The 20,564-nt window shown below is 40.1% G+C and overlaps 1 protein-coding gene across 1 annotated transcript in view; it reads left to right on the forward strand.

Annotated features, from left to right (window-relative positions):
* Positions 1-1,076: 1,076 nt before the first annotated feature.
* IPO7 (importin 7) overlaps positions 1,077-20,564 on the forward strand; it is a 64,975-nt gene continuing 45,487 nt past the window's right edge. The window contains exons 1-8 of the mRNA XM_061610380.1: positions 1,077-1,378; positions 14,787-14,868; positions 16,502-16,655; positions 17,021-17,179; positions 17,911-18,067; positions 19,382-19,471; positions 19,905-19,999; positions 20,103-20,187. Of these exons, the coding sequence (XP_061466364.1) occupies positions 1,295-1,378; positions 14,787-14,868; positions 16,502-16,655; positions 17,021-17,179; positions 17,911-18,067; positions 19,382-19,471; positions 19,905-19,999; positions 20,103-20,187 (906 nt within the window). The 5' untranslated portion in view covers positions 1,077-1,294. The remainder of the gene's footprint in view (positions 1,379-14,786; positions 14,869-16,501; positions 16,656-17,020; positions 17,180-17,910; positions 18,068-19,381; positions 19,472-19,904; positions 20,000-20,102; positions 20,188-20,564) is intronic.

A 20,564-nucleotide genomic window follows, 5' to 3' on the forward strand; every position in this document is an offset into this window, starting at 1 on the left:
AAGTGTGCTGTGGCTGTGAAAAAGGCAAATTTCGTGCTAGGGATTGTTAGGAAAGATATTGAAAATAAAACTGCTGATATCCAGAGCTTGGAAAAGTTACTTTTTTGAACTACAACTCCCATCTGCCCAATCTAGAGACCATGCTTGTTGGGGCTGATGGGAGTTGTAGTTTAAAAAAGTAACTTTTCCAAGCTCTGCTGATACCATAATTTCATTATACAAATCTCTGGTGCAGCCATTTGGAATACTGTGTGCAGTTCTGGTTGCCTCACCTCAAAAAGGATATTGTAGAGTTGGAAAAAGTTCAAAAAGGGGCAACCAAGATGACCAAGGGGATGAAACGACTCCCGATAGGAAAGGTTGCAGCATTTGGGGTTTTTAGTTTAGAGAAAAGGTGAGGCAGAGGTGACATGATAAAAGTATGCATGGCATGGAGAGAGTGGATAGGGAGAAATTCTTCTCCCTCTCTCATAACACTAGAACTTATGGACATCTAATGAAGCTGAATACTTCATGAAGCACACAGTTAAGCTATGGAACTTGCTCCCAGAGGCAGTGATAGCACCAGCTTGGAGGACTTTAAAAGACGATTAGACCAATTCATGGAGGATAAGGGTATCAAAGGCTACTAGCCACCATGGCTACGCTCTGCCTATGCAGTTGGAAGCAGTATGCTTCTGAATACCAGTTGCTGGAAACTGCAGGTGTGGAGAGTGCTCTTGTGCTCAGGTCCTGCTTGCGGGCTTCCCAGAAGCATCTGGTTGGCCACTGTGAGAATAGGATGCTGGTCTAGATGGGCCTGATCCAGCAGGTTCTTTTTATGTTTTTACACGAATAAAACTAGAAAGAGTAGTGTTTTTTTCTGATACTCATACATAGCGTCTACACTGTAGTCTATGTCTATAAATTTTCCTCGTTTCCTTTTTCTGTACGATCAAGTTGATGAGGGGCAACTCTCCACTCTACTCAACCGTCAGAAGGACAGCTACTTCTAAACAGCAAAGGGGCCTGAGAGGAAAAGGAGGTCGCTGCGGCTGTCTCACGCCCTCGAAATGGACTACAATTCCCGTGATGCCTGTCAGCGGCGGCAAGAGCAGAGCGGAAGGCGTCGGCCTCCCAGTGGCGACGAGTAGCTCTATCCGGGGACTTAGCGCTTCTCTCCTCCTTTCGCGCCGCCGGCTGCCGCTGTGGAGCGGCGGGTCCATGTGTGCATCGAGCGGCGCTGCTGACCCTGCTCTTATCCGCGTCGCCTAGCCTAGCCTAGCCTAACTCCCCTGGCCTCGGCCCTCCCGCCATGGATCCCAACAACATCATCGAGGCCCTGCGGGGCACCATGGACTCAACGCTGCGGGAGGCAGCCGAGAGGCAACTCAACGAGGTGAGGGTGAAGCGCGGCCCGGCTCAGGGCGGGAGCACGGCATGCCACCAGGGGCAACCCCCGTGACAAGGCCGGGTGGGGGTTACGGGACGCGGGAGCCAACCCTAGGCCTGTGAATGGGGGCAAGACGTCGACGGAAGGGAGACTGGTTGGGGAGCCCGGAATAGCCATGTGGGATTGATGGGGGTGCGGTGGGGTGGGGGTAAGGATACATGAGAGGTGGATTTGGTGAGGGGAAGGGAGTCTAGTCAGGGGAGCACCATCAAGGGTACAAAGGAGGTCACCTCCAAGCGTGGAAGACGCTTCGGAGTGGAGAGAAACTTTGGGGGGGGTGAAGTTGGGGGGCAAGTAATGTTATTCGGGGCAGATTGTCGCGCGTGTCACTTTCCGCGTTTAGACACTTGCGCACTCACTGAGGGGTTAGAAGAGGGCCCGAGCATGAGAGTGCACGGATCTGCTTTCCGAGCGAAACGTGGGCAGGAAAAGGGAAGTAGGCGGCGGCGGCAGCAGCAGCAGCAGCAGCAGCGTGGAAGGAGAGAGAAGAGGCCTTGCTGACGGAAGTGTGGACAGGGGCGGAAGGGAAGGCCTTGTCAGTGGTCGGTCCCACTGTCAGGCCGCCTTCCCGCTCCCTCCAGCATTGTCTTCAGGCACATGGCAGCCTCATTCACCCCTGGGGAAGCGCGGCAGGGGCGAAGTCCTTTGAGTCCCTCCACCACTTAAAAGGCTAGGGAGGCAGAAGCGCTTCTCACAACACCCCAAGGGATTCAGACTGCCCCTTTCAAAAACTAATGGCGAAGATTTAAAAGAATAGCACTGGATGTCATTAAGCCATATATGGGTGGAACTTTTTAGATTAGGCAGGCTAAAAAGAGGTTGATGGAAACAGAGACCTGAAAGAGATTTGAACCTATCTAGTGATCAGAAGGAAAGCCTGTTATTGGTTTCTCATAAATAGTTCTCAAGAGCCTGTTTAACTGTATAATATAGGTTCATGAACTTCGTAAATCAGAAACTGCATTTGGGACCAAATTTCTGGGCCCATTTCTGTTCAAGTGTTTACCTTTAAACTTGAAATTTAGTCAATAGAACAGAAACACTTTTCTTTACCAAAGCATCTTCTCATGTAGTTCCTAAGGAGTTGGTAGAAATGTTATAGCCACTATTACTCATATTATAACGGTAATTTCATATTTGCAAATTGAAACAAGTAACAAAACATCAGTATGATGCTGTATGTTTGAGTGGCTTATAGCATATCAAGCACAGTATTGCTGTTAAAAGAATATAATCTGGCTTTGTTGTTATTATGTGCCTTCTAGCTAGATGTTAGTTTTTGGTATAATGTTCAAAAACATGATGCCTGTCTTGAAACGTTTGTATTCTTAAGGCAGGCAACTTACAAATGTAGCCTGGAGGCTGTGATGCCATGGAAAGCGAGAGATTGCAGAATGAGGCTGTGATCGGCTCATGGTTTTTGTGGCTTTCTTGCACATCATGCTTTTTCCTTGTCTGCTGTCTTATTATGCAAACTGAAGAGTGGGACATAGTAAAATGTTTGAAAGAGCTACATTCTAAATATTAGACCAGAGGGAAGTTTTATATACAATAAAACTTTGCCAAAATGGGCCATATATCTTTTTCTCAATGACTTAATGATACCTTGTCACATATGCCCAAGTCAACTATGATGACAGTCATATGAATGAGGGATGGTAGTACCTTTCCATTGGCAGCTTGTATTATATAGTTAACGTGTGTATGTGACATGGATGACTGCTATGCTTTACTTAGGCGGGCCCTGCTTATACGGCAGGTTCTGTTCCGGACCCCCACTGTAAAGCGGAAATCACCGTAAAGCGAAACCCTATTGAGTATAATGGGGTGCATTGCGTGAAAATGCAGCAAAATGCCCCAAAATCGGCTTTAAAACAAGGAATGAAAGCCGCTGCATTAGCAGAACGCCGGGAAGCAGGGCCCTAGTAGTACTTCATCTGGCCTGTACTGTACACATGGTTCAGGAAAGATGATGGTGCTTTGTATATATAAAAAAGGTGGTCATTGTTTTTGTTTCTGGAAATATAGAATGGAGATATCTGAGTCAACATAGGTAACAATGGTTTTTAGAACCCAGAAAGTGTAGGAAGTGACATCACTGTGGAAACATAAATGGAACATGCTAATTGACTAATCTAGACTGGAGCTTGGATTTGTCAACAGATGTCATTTAGCCTGTGGTGGTGAAAATGAAATGATTGTGCCATGGCACCAAGAGGAGGTGGATTGGGGAAAGTTCTTTTTCAGGATCTATTTATATTTTGAGGTTTTATCATTCTTGCTGTTTGCGAACAAACCCATTCAATCTGTTTTTCTGTATAGATTATAAAAAAGTAAAGCTTCTGATGGTCCATCATACTTCCTAGCTAATGTATTTAAACACTATCTCAATTTTGGATCCTGACCAAAACTGTCATTTTCATACAGTTCTGGAAAATACGTTGATATATAGTACCTTACCGTTTAGCTATTTCCACTTCTGCTTCTTGGTTTTTTGAATAAAAGTAATAAGCGTGTTCGTATTGTAGTATCAAAAAACCAGGGCTGTGGAGTCGGTACGCCAGACCTTCGACTCCGACACCTCAATTTTTCTAGGGATTGGGCTTGTGGGAGTTGTAGTTCAAAAAAGTAACTTTTCCAAGCTCTGGATTCATGTGGTAGTGATGAAATGCCTTGTGCTACCATTTTACTACAATAAATTTGTTATTACTAGTTAATATACATTTGCCATTTATGAAGGAGTCAGAGTCGGTACATTTCTACCGACTCCGACTCCACCCAAAATTGCTCCTGACTCCATGACTCTGACTCCGACTCCACAGCCCTGCAAAAAACACAACTATGGTTGCTAAGAGACATGTGATCAGTAGAAAATTGAAATTGATCATCGTCAACATAACTGCCAGATGTGCTTATAGCTTGAATCTTTTGCAGGAGAAAATATATTGATACAGTAAAGTGATAATATCACATCAGAAATTATACCTGTTCACTTAATATTCTAGACCTTTTTGTGCACTGAAACATGATACCATATTGTATGCTTTATTGGTACTTGTATCATGTTCATTTAGGCTGCTGTCCAATACACAGTTTCTGGGAGTACGTCCCATTGAACTCAATGGAGCTTACTTCTGAATAGACATGTATTGGATTGCAGCCTTAGAAAGCACAGCCCAGAGTTGTCCAGGCATATATCTAAACAGCAAAGTCTTAACCTCATGTCTGAGCTCTACAGCTAATGGCAAAATTTTAAAATCATTGTCCATCAAATATAGTGCTGCTTTTATACACAGTAAATGCATCTTCAGGACATTTGTTCTGATAAATAATGCCATTGAAAATATTGCAGAGAAGTACTGTGTATTACAGATTGCACCTTTTACCCTGTTTCTAATGTATATCGTAAAATATTTTCTGAAAACTTTATTGTCATTAGAATTGTTCTTCATTAGAATTGTGATGTGTCAGTCAATATAAATAAATAAAAGGACTTGTGTGAAGTGCATGTCTTGTTCCTTTGGTCTGGTTTCATAGTTCAAAAAATGTGTACTGACATCAGACTAGAGTTCTGTTCATGCATTAAGACTGTATGCTATTATACAGTAATCCATTCAGTATTTGATGGTATATTACTGTGTTTTGACAATGATGACTGAATGTCTTTAAGTTATGCTTAAAATGAACCTGCAATATACTCTTAGTAATGGAACTAGGTAGTCGATTTATATTCAGACACAATGGAGGGTTCAGTTCACCTCATTTGCACATCCTTCCTGCTCTTAAAAATTGGGCCCTCATCTACTGCTTTACATAGAGGTATAGGAAGTAGCCTTATACCAAGGCACACCACTAGTTTATGTATACTGACTGGCAACTGCTCTCTGGGTTTCAGTCAGGAATCTCTTCTCAACCATGCCTGGAGACATCAAGGATTGAATATGGGATCTTTTATGTGCAAATCATGTGCTCTACCACTGAGCCTTCCCTATACAGCTCTTTACAGTGGGCCCCGCTTACTGGCGCTTCACTTACCGGCGTTCCGCTAATGAGGTGGCTTTGATTTCACTTTTTTAAAGCCGATTTTGCGACATTTTGCCACATTTTCACGCGTCGGCACCATTATATTCAATGGGGTTCCGCTTTACAGCGATTTCCGCTTTACGGCGGGGGTCCGGAACGGAACCCGCCGTATAAGCGGGGCCCGCCTGTATATATGTTTGGGGCAGATCTGGGTTTAAACAAACAGATCTGCTGTCATCATATGTAGTTTGAGCAAAGCAAAATTACAGGGTAGAATTCAGTGGTGACTTCTCTTTCCTCTCCGGATCCTTGTGTGCCCCTCAGATATGTTCCAGAGGGTCCTCCAACGATTTTGAGGGCTGTAGAGAGGAGGAGAAGGGGAGGTCTTTATACCAGCAGAAGGTCATTGGGGTTGGATGCATCTTATAATCCATTATCAGTTGGCCAACAACCACTGAGTCATCGACATTTGCAATCAGGATGCAGTGCTGGACTGGTTGCACTTCATTTGGAAGCTATGCATAAAGTATTGGACTTGAATGAGGAGAATTACTACTCCGGCATACATCCATTAGTGCTTGACCCAAGGCCACCCATCTCTGAGCTTATTGTATCTCATGGAGTTTTGAGGATAAAAAGTGATAATCCCAGGCATGTTGTCCTGTGGTCTTTAGTGGAAGTGTGGGAGACAGATGCAGTAGGTAGTTAGATGTATGTGCTATAGATAAGTCTTAAAGTTTAGGATGGGGAAACTGATGGCTTTCTAGCTCTCATTAGCCCTAGCCAGTATGACCCAATAATCCTGGAAGATGGGAATTGTAGTCCAGCAACATCTTGAGGGTCACAGTCACCACCACTGATTTACAATTATTTTGAAGTCCGCAGTGGTGCAATGTGAACTGCTATCTTGTTGGTGTATGAATAACAGTGCAATCTCATATGTGTCCATTCAAAAGTAAGTCCCAAAGAGTTGAGGAGAACTTACTTTCTAGTCAGTGTGTAGAACTGCAGGTTAGGTGAGTCACTTTTCAAGACTGATACACTGACTGGAAAAAGTTTTCAATTGAACACTTAGTTTTGCATGTTGCATTCATTTATACAATATAAGCAATCCAGATAACATTACTTTCTGAGAGTAACTACAGTTCTCCAGTGTATTATGTCCTACTATTCCAAAGAGGAAAGGCCTCAGCAATAGGGAGCAGAGGTTGCTTAACCTATGCCCTCAGCAGATCTTCAGCCTGCAAAACTTTGGATTGATGCCAGCTGTGCAAATTGCCTTTATGTGTACTAACACAGCCAAGTTCCCTACAGAGAAACAGGAAGCAGTTCATTCTTGTTTGAGTCCAAGGCTCCCTGCTGTCCTGCTGGCTACTGAGGCTGGATTTGGCTCCCATTCAGATAGAAAGGATAGACTATAGTTGCATTTAATTTTGTTTTAAATGTTCATACCTGTTTTAATCCTCCCTGCCCCAAAAAACAGCAGCCCTAGGCTGTTCCTACTAGTAGCCCCACTGGTGCTGATTTGGGACAAGTGTGAATTCAGTGTTATGAATAAATTTTGGTTTTACTTTTCTTTCTTTCTTTTTGCTTGCCCGGGAAAAAGTTAACACAGAAGAAATATAGGACACTCTTAATTCTTCAACATTTATTTTGAGACACAGTAGAATTCCTTGGATGGGAATAAATGATAACCTTGCTTTGGCCTTTCAGATTGGATCTAACTAGAAAAAGAAAATGCTTATTAGTAGTAATCCCTTTATTACCATTTGAAGAATGTATTCTAATAACCTCACTCGTTTTCTGTCCCTTACCTGCCAATTGATTCAGATATCTTAACCTATTTAAAAAGCAAATAATGACTGGAAGTGATATTGTATAGTAAAGAAATTGAAAGAACTTTAAAAAAAACTGTTGTACCTTTTTGTTCTTAATTAACATGTCAGTAGACCATAGCAACTAAATGTGAAGATGGTAATGGTCATTCTAGTTTTTTTTGAAGCTTCCCACCTTCTATTACAACGGTGTAGTAATAAAACTATTATATAACTCTATATAAAAGTAATTTAACTGAAGTGCCTTTACTTTGATATAGTTCTGCTGACTTAAGTGACTTGCTTCTATGTTGTACCAATATATGATAAATATTTTTTAAATGTTCTGTTAATTGAGTTTCACAGTTCTTGTGATTTTAAAAACTTTTGTGTTATAGCTATGATGTTGGCCTACAATTGGAATGTTCCAAAGTGTGCAAGGTGGACTTTTGCCTAACTTGGGCAATATAGGTAAACATATGTGGCTTAAGCTTTGCTTAAAAAGATAAATATGTTAGCCTTAAAAATGAACTTGAATGGTTTACTTGATTGGTGTTTTCTGTCTGTTTTTTATATATTACCTTGTGCAATGTTCTCTTCACAATATATTTATGCAGCTGTGAATAACCAAGTGATCTTATTCACTAATAGGCAAAAAAACCCGTTGCAGTTTAAGAACGTACCTATAGCCAATAGATATTTCTGTCAAACTTTAAAAAGCAGGGAAATTGGGCAGCTATAGTGAATGCATCACGGGAGCAGGAGACCTGACCTCCTCTCTGAGATATTGGACTGCCCTACATATTTGTCAGAATGCAAACACAATTTGGGTTGGTCTTTCACAGTCCAATCCACTTGCTGTGTAGCTTGGAAGAATTTGGTAACGTGCCTCTGAGCATATGGTGAGTGGTGGTAACACCTGCCATCTCCAAAGAAGAATTACATTTTTGTATGTTTGTTGGTGTTCTTACTTTGTTGCTTTCCTGCGTTACTAATGTTTCTACAGAGAATCTAAACTAGAAAATTATATTTCTCTCATAATTATTCATCCTAGAAATCTGTGTCAAATTTATATTCATTAATTTCAAACCTTTTTCATTGATCAATGTCATATGATGGTGAAGACAGCCTTTTGTGTTTCAAACTGGAGGTTATGCTCTATTTCTATTTTGAGTGCTTTAGCAGTTGAATCTGAAACTGCAGTTTGATGTAAAATCAGTCAGATTACAATATGTTGCTACTTAAGCAATGACTCTAGCTGTTGGAAAAGACAAACTTGGCCTGCCGAAGATGCATGTTTTCAGCCTGCTATGCTTAAGCTACTCCACTTAAAGAAAAGTGGGCATGGTCAATTAAAATCATAGAGCACACCTAGAAATTTGCTAGAATATATTTCACCTCTCACTGTTTTGTCTTGTACAAACTGAGATACTCATGTCCATTGGAGACTATTTTGCAGAATAGTCAGTGCCATTATTCCACAATTGTTTTTGGAGTTTTAAAATTATTTATTTATTTATTGCATTTATATCCCGCTTTTTCTCCAAGGAGCTCAAAGTGGCATACATGGTTCTCCCCCTCTTAATTTAACCCCCACAATGACCCTGTGAAGTAGGTTGGGCTGAGAGGCAGTGACTGGCCAAGGTCATCCAGGGAACTTCATGGCTGAATGCGGATTTGAATGCTGGTCTCTCAGGTCCTGGTCCAACACTCTAACCACTACACATTTTGCAGAGTGTTGCTGTACTTCATATATTAACAGAAACAGAAGCAAAAGAAGATGATTTACTATAGGAAACTTGACTAAAATTGCAAATTAAATCAAACATATTTAAAGTGACTATCTGAACTTCAACTGTCTTAATATTGTCGCTTCCTCCCTGCTAAATAATGACTGGAAGTGATGGGGTTGCACTCCCCCTGAAGGAGCAGGTTCGTAGCTTGGGGGTTCTCCTAGAATCATCTCTGTCACTTGAGGCTCAAGTAGCCTCAGTGGCACGGAGTGCCTTCTACCAACTTCGGTTGGTGGCCCAACTACATCCCTATCTGGACAGGGATAACCTGGCTTCAGTTGTCCATGCTCTGGTAACCTCTAAATTAGATTACTGCAATGCACTCTACGTGAGGCTGCGTTTGAAGACGGTTCGGAAACTGCCGCTTGTGCAAAATGCAGTGGCCAGATGGGTAACAGGAACCAGACGGTCTGAACATATAAAACCGATTCTGGCCCGCTTGCACTGGCTGCCTTTATGTTTCCGAGCTTGATTCAAGGTGCTGGTTTTGACCTATAAAGCCTTACATGGCTTGGGACCACAATACCTGATGGAACGCCTCTCCCGAGATGAACCTACCCGTACACTACGTTCAAGATCAAAGGCCCTCCTCCGGGTGCCTACTCCGAGGGAAGCTTGGAGAATGGCAACAAGGGAGAGGGCCTTCTCAGTGGTGGCCCCCAAATTATGGAATGATGTCGCTGACGAGGTGCGCCTGGTGCCAACACTGTTATATTTTCGGCGCCAGGTCAAGACTTTCCTCTTCTCCCAGGCATTTTAGCTTGTGTTCTGTATTGTTTTAAATTTTTAAATTGTGTTTTAAATTGTTTTTAAAAAGATGTATTTTAAATTGTATTTGTTTTTAGTTATTGTAAACCGCCCAGAGAGCTTTGTCTATGGGGCGGTATACAAGTTGTAAATAAATAAATAAGCAAACTGATGGTTCTTACTGAGCATTCTGGACGCTATAATAGACTTCAATGTTAAATTTCTTAAATTAATTAAAAACCAGCCGCACACTTTTAAAGCTTTTAAACTGTAGAAGATGAAGGTCAGAGTATGGGGCAAGGTCAGTAATAGGATTACAGGTACTCTGAACATGGCTGATTTTTAATTAATTTCAACAAATAATGAGACTACTGACAAAAAAATCCAACAGGGTCTGGATTTTTTTCTCTTGTTTTACACTTTGAATTCTCGATTCTCTCTTGAGTGTTTTCTGTATTGCTGTGAAAACTTAGAGGGTAGTTAAGCAAGGGTTTCTGAGTTCAGGACTATAAGTTTTATAAAGCTTTGTTTTGAAATGAGCTTATGGGAAGCAGAATGTCATGGGGGTTATTTTCAATATAACATTGTGGAATGTGAAAAATCCATGCTGGCTATAGTATATACTAAAGTGAGTGAAGTTTGATAAGAAATACTGTTATAAAATGTGTTCAGTTTCTGAAAGAATGGTGTGTGGGGTAGTGATAAATACAACTCTCGTTAATAAGGTTGCATAGCAAAAGTAGCTGTTGGAAAATGTCCTTGGATTCTTTGGCTGTATAACAAATGAGAAATCGTACCCGTGACACAGTATGTTGAGGAAAAAGCATAGTAGCTTACACTTAAATAAGAAAAACAGGCTTGATATATAAAAGTGCTGTTAGACATTTCGCAGTTAATTTCATGCAATATGAAATGGCAAGGCTCAGAAAGTAGCTTCCCTCCATTTTTAGCTTGCTGTATTAATGAATCCGATGGACTTACATAGTGGACTTTATTCTTGCCATCAGAAATCATTTCAGTTCAGTTCTGGTTCTTGATAGTACTAGTAAATCCAAAAGTACAGTATAGTAAACTAAGAAGTTCTTCCTGAAGTTGACATGCACACATTTTTGCACAGAAGAATTTTCTAATAGAAGGTTTCGCTGTTCCGTTGGTGGATTAAGAGAGACAATTGGGTTGCCTTCTCATGTAAGTTATGTCACACTGGTAGTAAACCACAATTAAGTCTTTTTCTCTTAGTTTGTGAGACTATAAGGCAGGTGTAGAAGAAGGAAAATGTACATGAGTGTGGGGATTTGAAATGCTGCTGGACCCTTGCACTACAGCAGTAGGTGTGAGGTTGCTTAATAAACTGCATGTGGAAGGAAGCTAGAGAAAGTCAAAGACAGATGGGACAATGCGAAAGAAAATCGTGAAAAATTAAGTGGCCCAATTCTAAATGTTAGTTTAAAAGTTAGAATGTGGTTCTGAAAAGTATGGCAAGTATGGAAAAGTTAAGGCATACTGAAGATTAGAATGGAAATAGTGATGAAAACGCAGAGGAATGTTCACCTTGTATTTCTTTCCCTGTTCCCACGTTTCTGCTTTTAGACTGGTACTTGAAGGGTTATTGTGCAGTATCGTTTAAAGTTTATTTTAAAAAAGGTATTGTGATTATACCACAGTCTGCCTAAGGTGCCTAACACACTTGCATTAATGAAATCCCCTGATCCTTAATATAGCTGAGAATGTAATTGTGCCTGATTATGCTTTTTATAACTAGAGCTTTGTGTATGCTGACAGAAATAGCAGCTGATAAAGTAAGATACATTACCTTTAATCTTGAACTGAACCCCTAAATGTAACAACATCCACTGCATGTCATTTTGCACCTCTTGCCTAAGAATGTTACATTTTCCAGTGTTGCAGTTTGTTTACAAGTAATGTTGCTGTTGATGATTACAAATTAAGTAAAGCAGCACCTTGGAAGAGAGAAATCTTTCCATGAAGGTTAGAGTTCAGAAGCACCTTCTTGTTTTCTCTCATTGTGCTTTACCAAGATTTCATATTTGTGTGAGTTTGTAGTAAAAACAAAACAACGAAATCTGATGAATGAATGTATCCTCAATGAAAGAGAATTTCAGTGGCATGTTGGTATCACGCCTTTTAAGGTAGCACATTTGAACCAAGATTAGATTGTTCTGGGTTCATGATGTTCTGCTGAATATATTTCTTTTTATGTCATGCCTGTTTGTCTCTGCCACATTTTTATTGGCGGTGAAGTAAAAGTGAGTCACCAGTGAGTAGTATATTATGTCCAAACAACTTGAATTTGTAATAAGCTCCTAAGATGACTCAGCTTTGTCTGGTGGTAAAGGGAAAATATTTTACAATGAATTTTCCTCACTCACAGTGAGGGTGAATGGTGATTCTGAAAGCTGTGATGGAACAAGAACTCCACTTTAGACACAGTTCTTGCCAGTACAGTAGATTCTTTTGATCTATACTTGACTATAATAAGAGAAGGAAGAAAAAATTCAAGTACTGTAGTCCATGGATCTATTAAGACCAAAAAAAAAAATCTAAATAGTGACCTCATACCTTGGTCTAACTAAAAGTCAGTCATGAGCATCTTTCAAATTCATCAGAATCCTTAAGCAGGCTAGATGTTAAGGGGGGAAATGATATGGAGGGAGGATGTGTTGCTGGGCATGATGAAAAACTAAAGTTTGTCATTTGCAATAGTCTTAAAATGGAATATAAGAGTGTTGTGCAGACTTAATTTGATTAGACAGTACTGCTTTTAAAAAAATTGAGACATGGAGAAGCAATAGTTAATAATCTCCTTTGAAAAAATAGGAACATAGGAAACTGCTTTATACTGAGTCAGACCATTGGTCCAGCTAGCTCAGTGGTGTACACACTGACTGGCAGCACCTCTCCAGGGTTTCTGATGGAATATTCCCAGCCCTATCTGGAGATGCAGGCGTTTAACCTGGGACCTTCTGCATGCAAAGCAGATGCTGCACTTTGAGCTTTGGCCTTTCCCAAATGTAAAATATAAAATATGTAAAAGTCTGTTGTGATCTGTTTTTAGCACTAATTTTAGCACTTGGGTCTCTTGTAAGGTAGAGAATGTACTGATGGTAATCCTTCACTGAGCTGGAGATTAATTTTAGATGGTGAACGAAATATAAAGTCAGTGGTAGCGAAAGTCCTGCTACAAAGCAATAAAAAACTTGCTTCACTCATAGACTGAGGTCCCTTCTACAGTTAGGTGGTAGAAGGTGAACTTTCTCTAGCTCTAGAATTTCCTTCGTGGGTGGCTAATTTTGGTATTGTACAAATCAAGAGCTTGAAAAAAATGCAGATCAATGACTGAAGAGTCTCAGCTTCTAGTTTCATTAGAACCCTAACTGCAATTGCTTGTATGTCAGCTCTTTTGTGATAAAGATGACAGAAGTAATGGTCACAGTATCAGAAGAAACCTTTGTTTCCACTACATCTGTCACTTTTGTTGCAAGCGTACTGATAATTGTAGTTTGGATTATTATAAGATTTGGGACTGAGTTAGCTATTGATCTGTATTCTCTTTCCCCCTCAATCTGTTATTTCTCAACCTGTATTTCTAAAGGTGAGGGCTGGAACTTGTTAAAATTATTAATTATTACATTTGTTGGTTGCTTTATTCCCAAGAAAGTCTCAAAGTGACTTTAACAAGATAAAATACAATTAATAACGAGAGCAATTTAAAACCAGAAAAAATTAAAACAATGAACAATACAAAATACATAAAATGCTAATCCAATAACATATTAAGGACAGGACCTACCCATCCCACTAAAAGATGAGCACCACTATAGGAGGCAACTTAATTACCAAAGGGCAGAGTAAACAAAAAGATGTAGACAGGTGCTTGGGGAGGCTTTTTTTAATGTCTGCTGCCAATTGTGTGTGTATTCATAGGGCTAGGGATTCCGAATATCTGTTTGTTACTGTTCTTTCTGCTTTAAATCCAGTCTGAATTGTTGTGGGCATTACAACTTGGGCCATTCCCCATTTATTTGCAGCAGGAAATTAAAGAACCTTTTCTTTGTGGAGGACCTTTTTAAGCATACCTTGGAGCCATTCCCTTTTCCATTTCTCTGTCTGGTGCCAGTGCCTCTAAAGCAAATACCCCAACTGGCAAGGTCTGATAATCAGTACAGGCATACCCCGCTTAACGTCGGTTCACTTAACGTCGCCTCGCTATAACGTACATGCTCCATATGCCTGTATTTCTCCAGAAACGCCCGAGGTGGGCAGTCTGGCTGGGAAGGTAGTCTGTGATTTAGCTTCAGATTTCAGAGAGGAAGCCAAGAGCTTTGATTATGTGTTAGGTTCTCCTATACTACACTTATTGGTATTTGCTTGACTTGCTCTTAGCATGCCAGTCCTGTTTTCACAATGGCTATTGTGAATCAGGATTTTCAAAAGCATGCACTAAGAGGGAAAACTCTGCACTTGTAGTATATTAAACATCCCAGTTGTGATTACCGTGAGTAGTGAAGGGGTAGCTAACCTTTGTTCAATGATCTTGAGTATGTGCCCTTGGAGAAAATACAGTTATAGAGGAAGGGGAAGTTTGTGTGTGTGTGTGGTTCCACTTGCATTGCTAAAGCTGGTAACATCTCACTCAGATAGCTCTTAATAAAAGCAGTGTAAAGTGTATTCATGGTGGTAGGCGTCTCCTCTACCAAATGGCAAAGTCTGGGAATGGGAGGAAAACAGAAAGAAAGGGAAGCATGGAAAGGAAAGAGGGAAGAAACCAGAAGTGTGTCATCTGGTAAGTGGATCCAGATGCTTCTGTCTCCACACTGTTTCTTTAAAGTCCCCAACTCCTTCTATCTAGTTTTAGTAGAAAAATATACACCAATCTAAAAATTATGAAGCTTTATTTGTAATGATTTCCAAATGTTGTTTTGATATCTAAGTAACTTGTGTTCACTTGCTTTACAGGCTCACAAATCTGTGAACTTTGTTTCAACTCTTCTTCAAATCACTATGTCAGAGCAACTGGATTTACCAGTGAGACAGGCAGGCAAGTGTTGGTTTTATCAATTTTGTAGTGTATTTATATAGCACTGTTAATATTGTTTTGCTGGAAGGGCAAAAATATGAAATTTTAAACTAGATTTTAAAACTTTTTGTAATGTGGATAATATGAACAAAACCAGTACAGTCTCAGAAATAGGGATGTGGGTTTTTTTTTGCAGGGACGAAGAATCCTCATACAGTAGGGCCCCACTCATACGGCGGGTTACGTTCTGGACCCCCGCTGTAAAGCGAAAACCGCTATAAAGCGGAACTCATTGAATATAATGGGGCGCGATGCCCGAAAACCGCCGTAAAAGTGGAACAAGCGCCGTATGAGTGGGGCTTTAGTCTAATTGAGACCGCTGTATTAGCAAATTACTGTAAAGCGGGGCCCTACTGTATCAACAGAGGTCTTTCAACCATGATAGAAATAAGATACATGTTTCTCCGCACAGTGCTCTGTGTTTTCAATGTGTTTATGATCACATGACAACTGTGTATTCATGTTAAAGTATGAAAGTTCATCTTGTCCTTCTCCGCAATTGCTTTTCCTAAAAAAAAGCACATAATGGCAGTGGCAGTAACCTGTTTGCTAGAAATACGAGCGCTGGAACAATACCAGACTCTTCAGGCTATTTTGCTTGAGATAATATGCTTTACTAACAGACTGTTGGAATACCAGCAGACTTGCACATCATTTGGTATCCAGACATGTATGTAGGCATAAAGATTGACACTATGCCAACTGAGGTGTACAAAGGAAATAATGTGCTATGATTCCCCTGTGATACAAGCTGAGCTAAAGTAATTTCCATAGAATTCTGAAGGCTTAGGCAGCATAGTCTGCAGCCACATTGTGTGTAATATTTCTGCATATTGGAACAGTTACATCTGGGGGTAAAATTCAGTCAGTTTCTACTTTATAAAATCTTAAGTTCTATTTCAAAAAAATGAATTGGAAATCTTAACGTGGATAAAGTAACAATCTATCTTCTTGTCTTGCCTTATTAAGCAGTGCTGATGTCTTGGTCACTTTTAGATTAACTTTAGTTCCCAAAAGTCATTGCACATGAAAAAGCTCTTGGAGTGGTTCTGAAAGATTATATAAACTTAGATAGGTTTGCTAGGCAAGAAAATTCATAACCCCTTGCTAAGGGGCTTGCTTTTTGTCCTAATGTGACACTGTGATAGTCATAGCATAAGAGTGCTTCCTGTCAGTCTTATGGATATTGATCAGACATTTTGCCTTGTATGTATATCCCACCTTTCCTCCCAAGAGCTTATAGAGAGCTTATCTCATTTTGTCCATACAACAGCCCTATGAAATGGGTTAGGCTGATAGTGGGTAGCAAAGATCATCCAAGAGAGCTTCTTTAAAAACAATCCACAAAACTATTGAAAACACAAGCGTTAGAAAAAGGGAGTGCAGAACCATTAGTGTATTGGATGTGAAATTTGCCATACAAATTTTCAGAGTGGTAGAATTTTAATGAAACAAACAGAAAATTCAGAGATGTGCCCTTCATTGAATGTTAGTAACTTGAGCTATGTGTGAATTAGATCAGCATTACTACAGAGGCATCATTGTCTTAAACAAGCTTGGGTTATTATATTAATATTGAGCTCTTCTTTTACAGGTGTTATCTACTTGAAGAATATGATAACCCAATATTGGCCTGACCGGGAAACTACACCAGGAGACATCCCACCTTACTCAATACCAGAAGAAGACAGACACTGTATTCGTGAGAATATTGTAGAAGCCATTATTCATTCTCCTGAGCTAATCAGGTATACTCATGAGTCATGGTCACAGAGCACATTCTTTCCATATTAATTCCTTGTTATGTTAAGCCTTCATTGTCATTATCAGTTGTAATTGTTGCTGTGCTCTCAAATACATCTAGATAGATGCAAGAAAGGTGTGAGTATTGCACACTTGTAATTTTTTTATGAGACAAAGGAGGGGATAGTAGCTCTATCACACTGAAGAAATATACCAACTCCTTTGTGTACATAAGACTTCAAATTTCATTTAGTTCTACTTTACCTGCTTGGTTTAATTCAACATTCAGCTATCGTAAAAAACAAGATCCTTGCCAGTGCTCTTAAAATTGTAAAATTATTTGTGTAACTTCCTGTGTCTTGTGTTCCAGAGTACAGCTTACTACTTGCATTCACCATATTATAAAGCATGATTATCCAAATCGTTGGACTGCGGTTGTAGAGAAAATTGGATTTTATCTTCAGTCAGATAATAGTGCCTGTTGGCTTGGAATTCTTCTCTGTCTTTATCAACTAGTGAAGAACTATGAGTAAGTTCCTGTCTGTCTTGTAGCAGTCTCATAGAAGAGCCACACCAGGAATGTGTGACCCCTGTTGTACTAGTAGTTTACACAGCTACTAGTGAGAGTAGAGTTGTGTGAGTTATCAGACTGAGTAATTTATGGAATGGCCCTTGTTACAATAATTGAATGGAAGTTTGTCAGTGCAAAAACTACTGCTATCAAGATCCCTCTACAAGCCTCCATTTATTGAAAAAAATCAGCAGATGGTGGTTGCTGCCTCTTAGTTCCCCCTCCCCAAGTCACTGTTCTTTGTCTTATCATTTTTCTCATTGTTATAATTCTAGATGACTAGTAGTGTTTAAAGTGCTTTCACTTAAAGGGTTGTATATGGTTATCTTTATAGTTTAATTGTCTGGTCCAGAGCACGGCATGAAGCACATTATACAGTTTTACTGCTGAAGCTAAGTAGATCTGGTCCTAGGGACACATCCTGGGAGTCTTATGTAAGATGATCTGGGCCCTTGGAGAAGGACTGGGGTGTAACTTGCCTAAATGTAATTTGCCTAATTGCAGGTGTTCGCTTATTTGTCAGAAGCCATGCTTCTCACATTGTGAAGGAAGCCTTCGGATGTTAAGGACATGTGACCACCACCTCCATTGTACTCATCCTCCAATCTGTCTGTGTCCCTTGACGTCTTTGTTTTAAGTCAGTGTGGTGTATAAATTCTTTCTAATGCCAGTTCTTATCTTCCTCAAAGATACAAGAAACCAGAGGAGCGAACACCTTTGATAGCAGCAATGCAACACTTTTTGCCTGTTCTGAAGGATCGTTTTATCCAGCTTCTCTCTGATCCGTCTGATCAGTCTGTCCTTATCCAGAAACAGATCTTCAAAATTTTCTATGCTCTTGTTCAGGTAGGAACGATTTATCATCCTTAGAGCAATGTTGCCTTTAAATAATGTAGCTACTATCTGAAACAGTTTTCCAGCAGGGCTTAACTAGGGCGTGATGGATAATTTTGGTCCAGAGTGGGTTTTGTGGACTAGTTCTTGTAGCACATACACTTCCTAAATCAAGTACAGATAATGGATTAATGCAGGATTCCACAAGGCAAGGATTCTTTGAAATGAAATGTGATGCTTTACTCCTATTTGTATAAAGCTGTTGCCTAGGATAACCCAGAATTAAAATAATCACTAAAGAATTTAATCTGTTTTCTACTGAATCGATCCCAAACCATGCACAGTCTACTTTGTTAGGCTGCAGGAAAAATACCCATTAACGTAGCAAGAAAAATACTGTGTGGTGTTAATATCATATTAAAAGTTGTTTTAAAAGGTTCTGCTAAGTGAAATCAAACTTAAGTGTGAATGAATGTGTAGGTACTTGCAGCAAAAATTACATCCACTTTGGACCTCCCTGGTCCTGCTGCAGCCACGCAACCTAGAGCTAAGCCATGGTTTTGCTTAGTGTTATGTCTGAACCCAGGTTCATGGTTTGTCTCTCCCAGACAAATCATAAGCTGTAGCCAAGGAGCAAAACAAACCATCACCCAAGGTTTGGCCGTAGTGTTAAATAAAGCCATGACTTAGCTACAGGTTGTGTGGCAGCAGCGGGATGGGGAGGAATGAAGTGGCCACAATTTTAGCTGTAAGTCCCCATATGTTTGCTCATTCATGCTTGGCTGTTGTTTGGCTCAGCATTACATGCAAACCATGTCATTGTTAGATGGGAAATCAATCCTTTTTTATCAGTTCCAAGAGACAGCTACAGGAAAAAGCACAGATGCTACTTCTAGTGTTAGAAGGTGGGGGAACAATTTAAGTGAAACAAAATGGTAATAAAAGAATCATTTTGAGGATAAGAACTACAACCCAAAGAAGGGACATTATGTACAGGAGAGCTCTCAATGACTAGCTGGAGTTTCTGCTTGCTTTTTTTAAAAACAGCATTTCCCACTTGAAAAGAGATAAGCCACTGGTCAGAAATGCTTATATCTTCTACGACAACGAAACTAGCTATTTACTGCACATGCATGTCCTTTCTGTGGATTATGACCTTAACATGCTCCAAAAGTACCTTTTAGTAAAATAGCCTGGCTTAGTACATTTCTTTATGTCAAGAGCATGCCTGAAAAGGTTTGAGAAGGTATTCAGATGCAAGATATTTTGGGTTTAAAGCTGTGCTTTGTTTGTAACTATTGCTTGTTTTTGCTGGTTTTTTAACAGTATACATTACCCCTGGAGTTGATCAATCAGCAAAATCTAGCAGAATGGATTGAGATTCTGAAGACGGTTGTGGATCGAGATGTACCAGCTGTGAGTACTTGTTCCATACAGACCAGCCTGTTTATGAGTGTACAAAGAAACCGTATGCGTACCTGGGGCATTCTTAGTAGTTTTTGCCTCTGCAGATTCCATAGCCAATGATGCAAGCTACTTTTAAAACAAACTGGTTTTCCTTATCAGAAGTGAATATTGCAGTGCTGGACTGCAGCAGTGATCTGAATATGTTTGTGGTTTCCTTGCTTTCATGTGAACAGTTTCTTTGGCTCATCTGAAAATAGATATAAATCAAGAGTTTGAGGGCCTTTTCCTTGTTTCTTAATGTATCCTCTCCCCTGGAATATATGCAGTATTTCCTTATGACATCATTGCACATTATACTTTAAGTATCCCAGACCATAGTAAAGCACAAACCTCCAAATATTGTTAAATAGTCATATTGTTAATCTACTATTGGTTCTTAAAGGAAACTCTTCAAGTTGATGAAGATGATAGACCTGAATTACCATGGTGGAAATGTAAGAAGTGGGCATTGCATATCTTGGCTAGGCTTTTTGAAAGGTAATGGTTTTTCTCATTATTCCTATGTACTTAAAAATTTTTTTTGTTATGTTATGCATAATATATTACAGCTTTGTCTTGGACTTCTCACTAATAACAATAGGTATGGAAGCCCTGGAAATGTTTCCAAGGAGTACAATGAGTTTGCAGAAGTTTTCCTAAAGGCATTTGCTGTTGGTGTTCAGCAGGTAGGAAATTCTTCTTCACATCACATGCTTGATTGAGAATTAGTTCAGGCGTGCCATCCTTCCCCCCCTCTCCCTTCCTCAAACCACTATTGCTTAGAACACTGTTTGATCCTTTCCTCTTCGTATTTACTGTAGTGTATTTTTAGGTTACCAAGAAGGTCTAATGCAGGTTGGGGAACCTTTGTCCCTCCAGATACTGCTTAACTACAGCTCTCATTATCCCTGGCCATTGGCCATGCTTGCTAGGGCTGATGGGAGTTGTAGTTCAGCAATCTCTGGAGGCCAAAGGTTCCCCATACCTGGTCTAATGATTCAAATGAGAGACATGGAGCCTAGTGCCTCGAGATGTAGTTGAATAACAAGTCCCATTATCCCTC

The sequence above is a fragment of the Rhineura floridana genome, chromosome 2, assembly GCF_030035675.1.
Source record: "Rhineura floridana isolate rRhiFlo1 chromosome 2, rRhiFlo1.hap2, whole genome shotgun sequence".
NCBI lineage: Eukaryota > Metazoa > Chordata > Lepidosauria > Squamata > Rhineuridae > Rhineura > Rhineura floridana.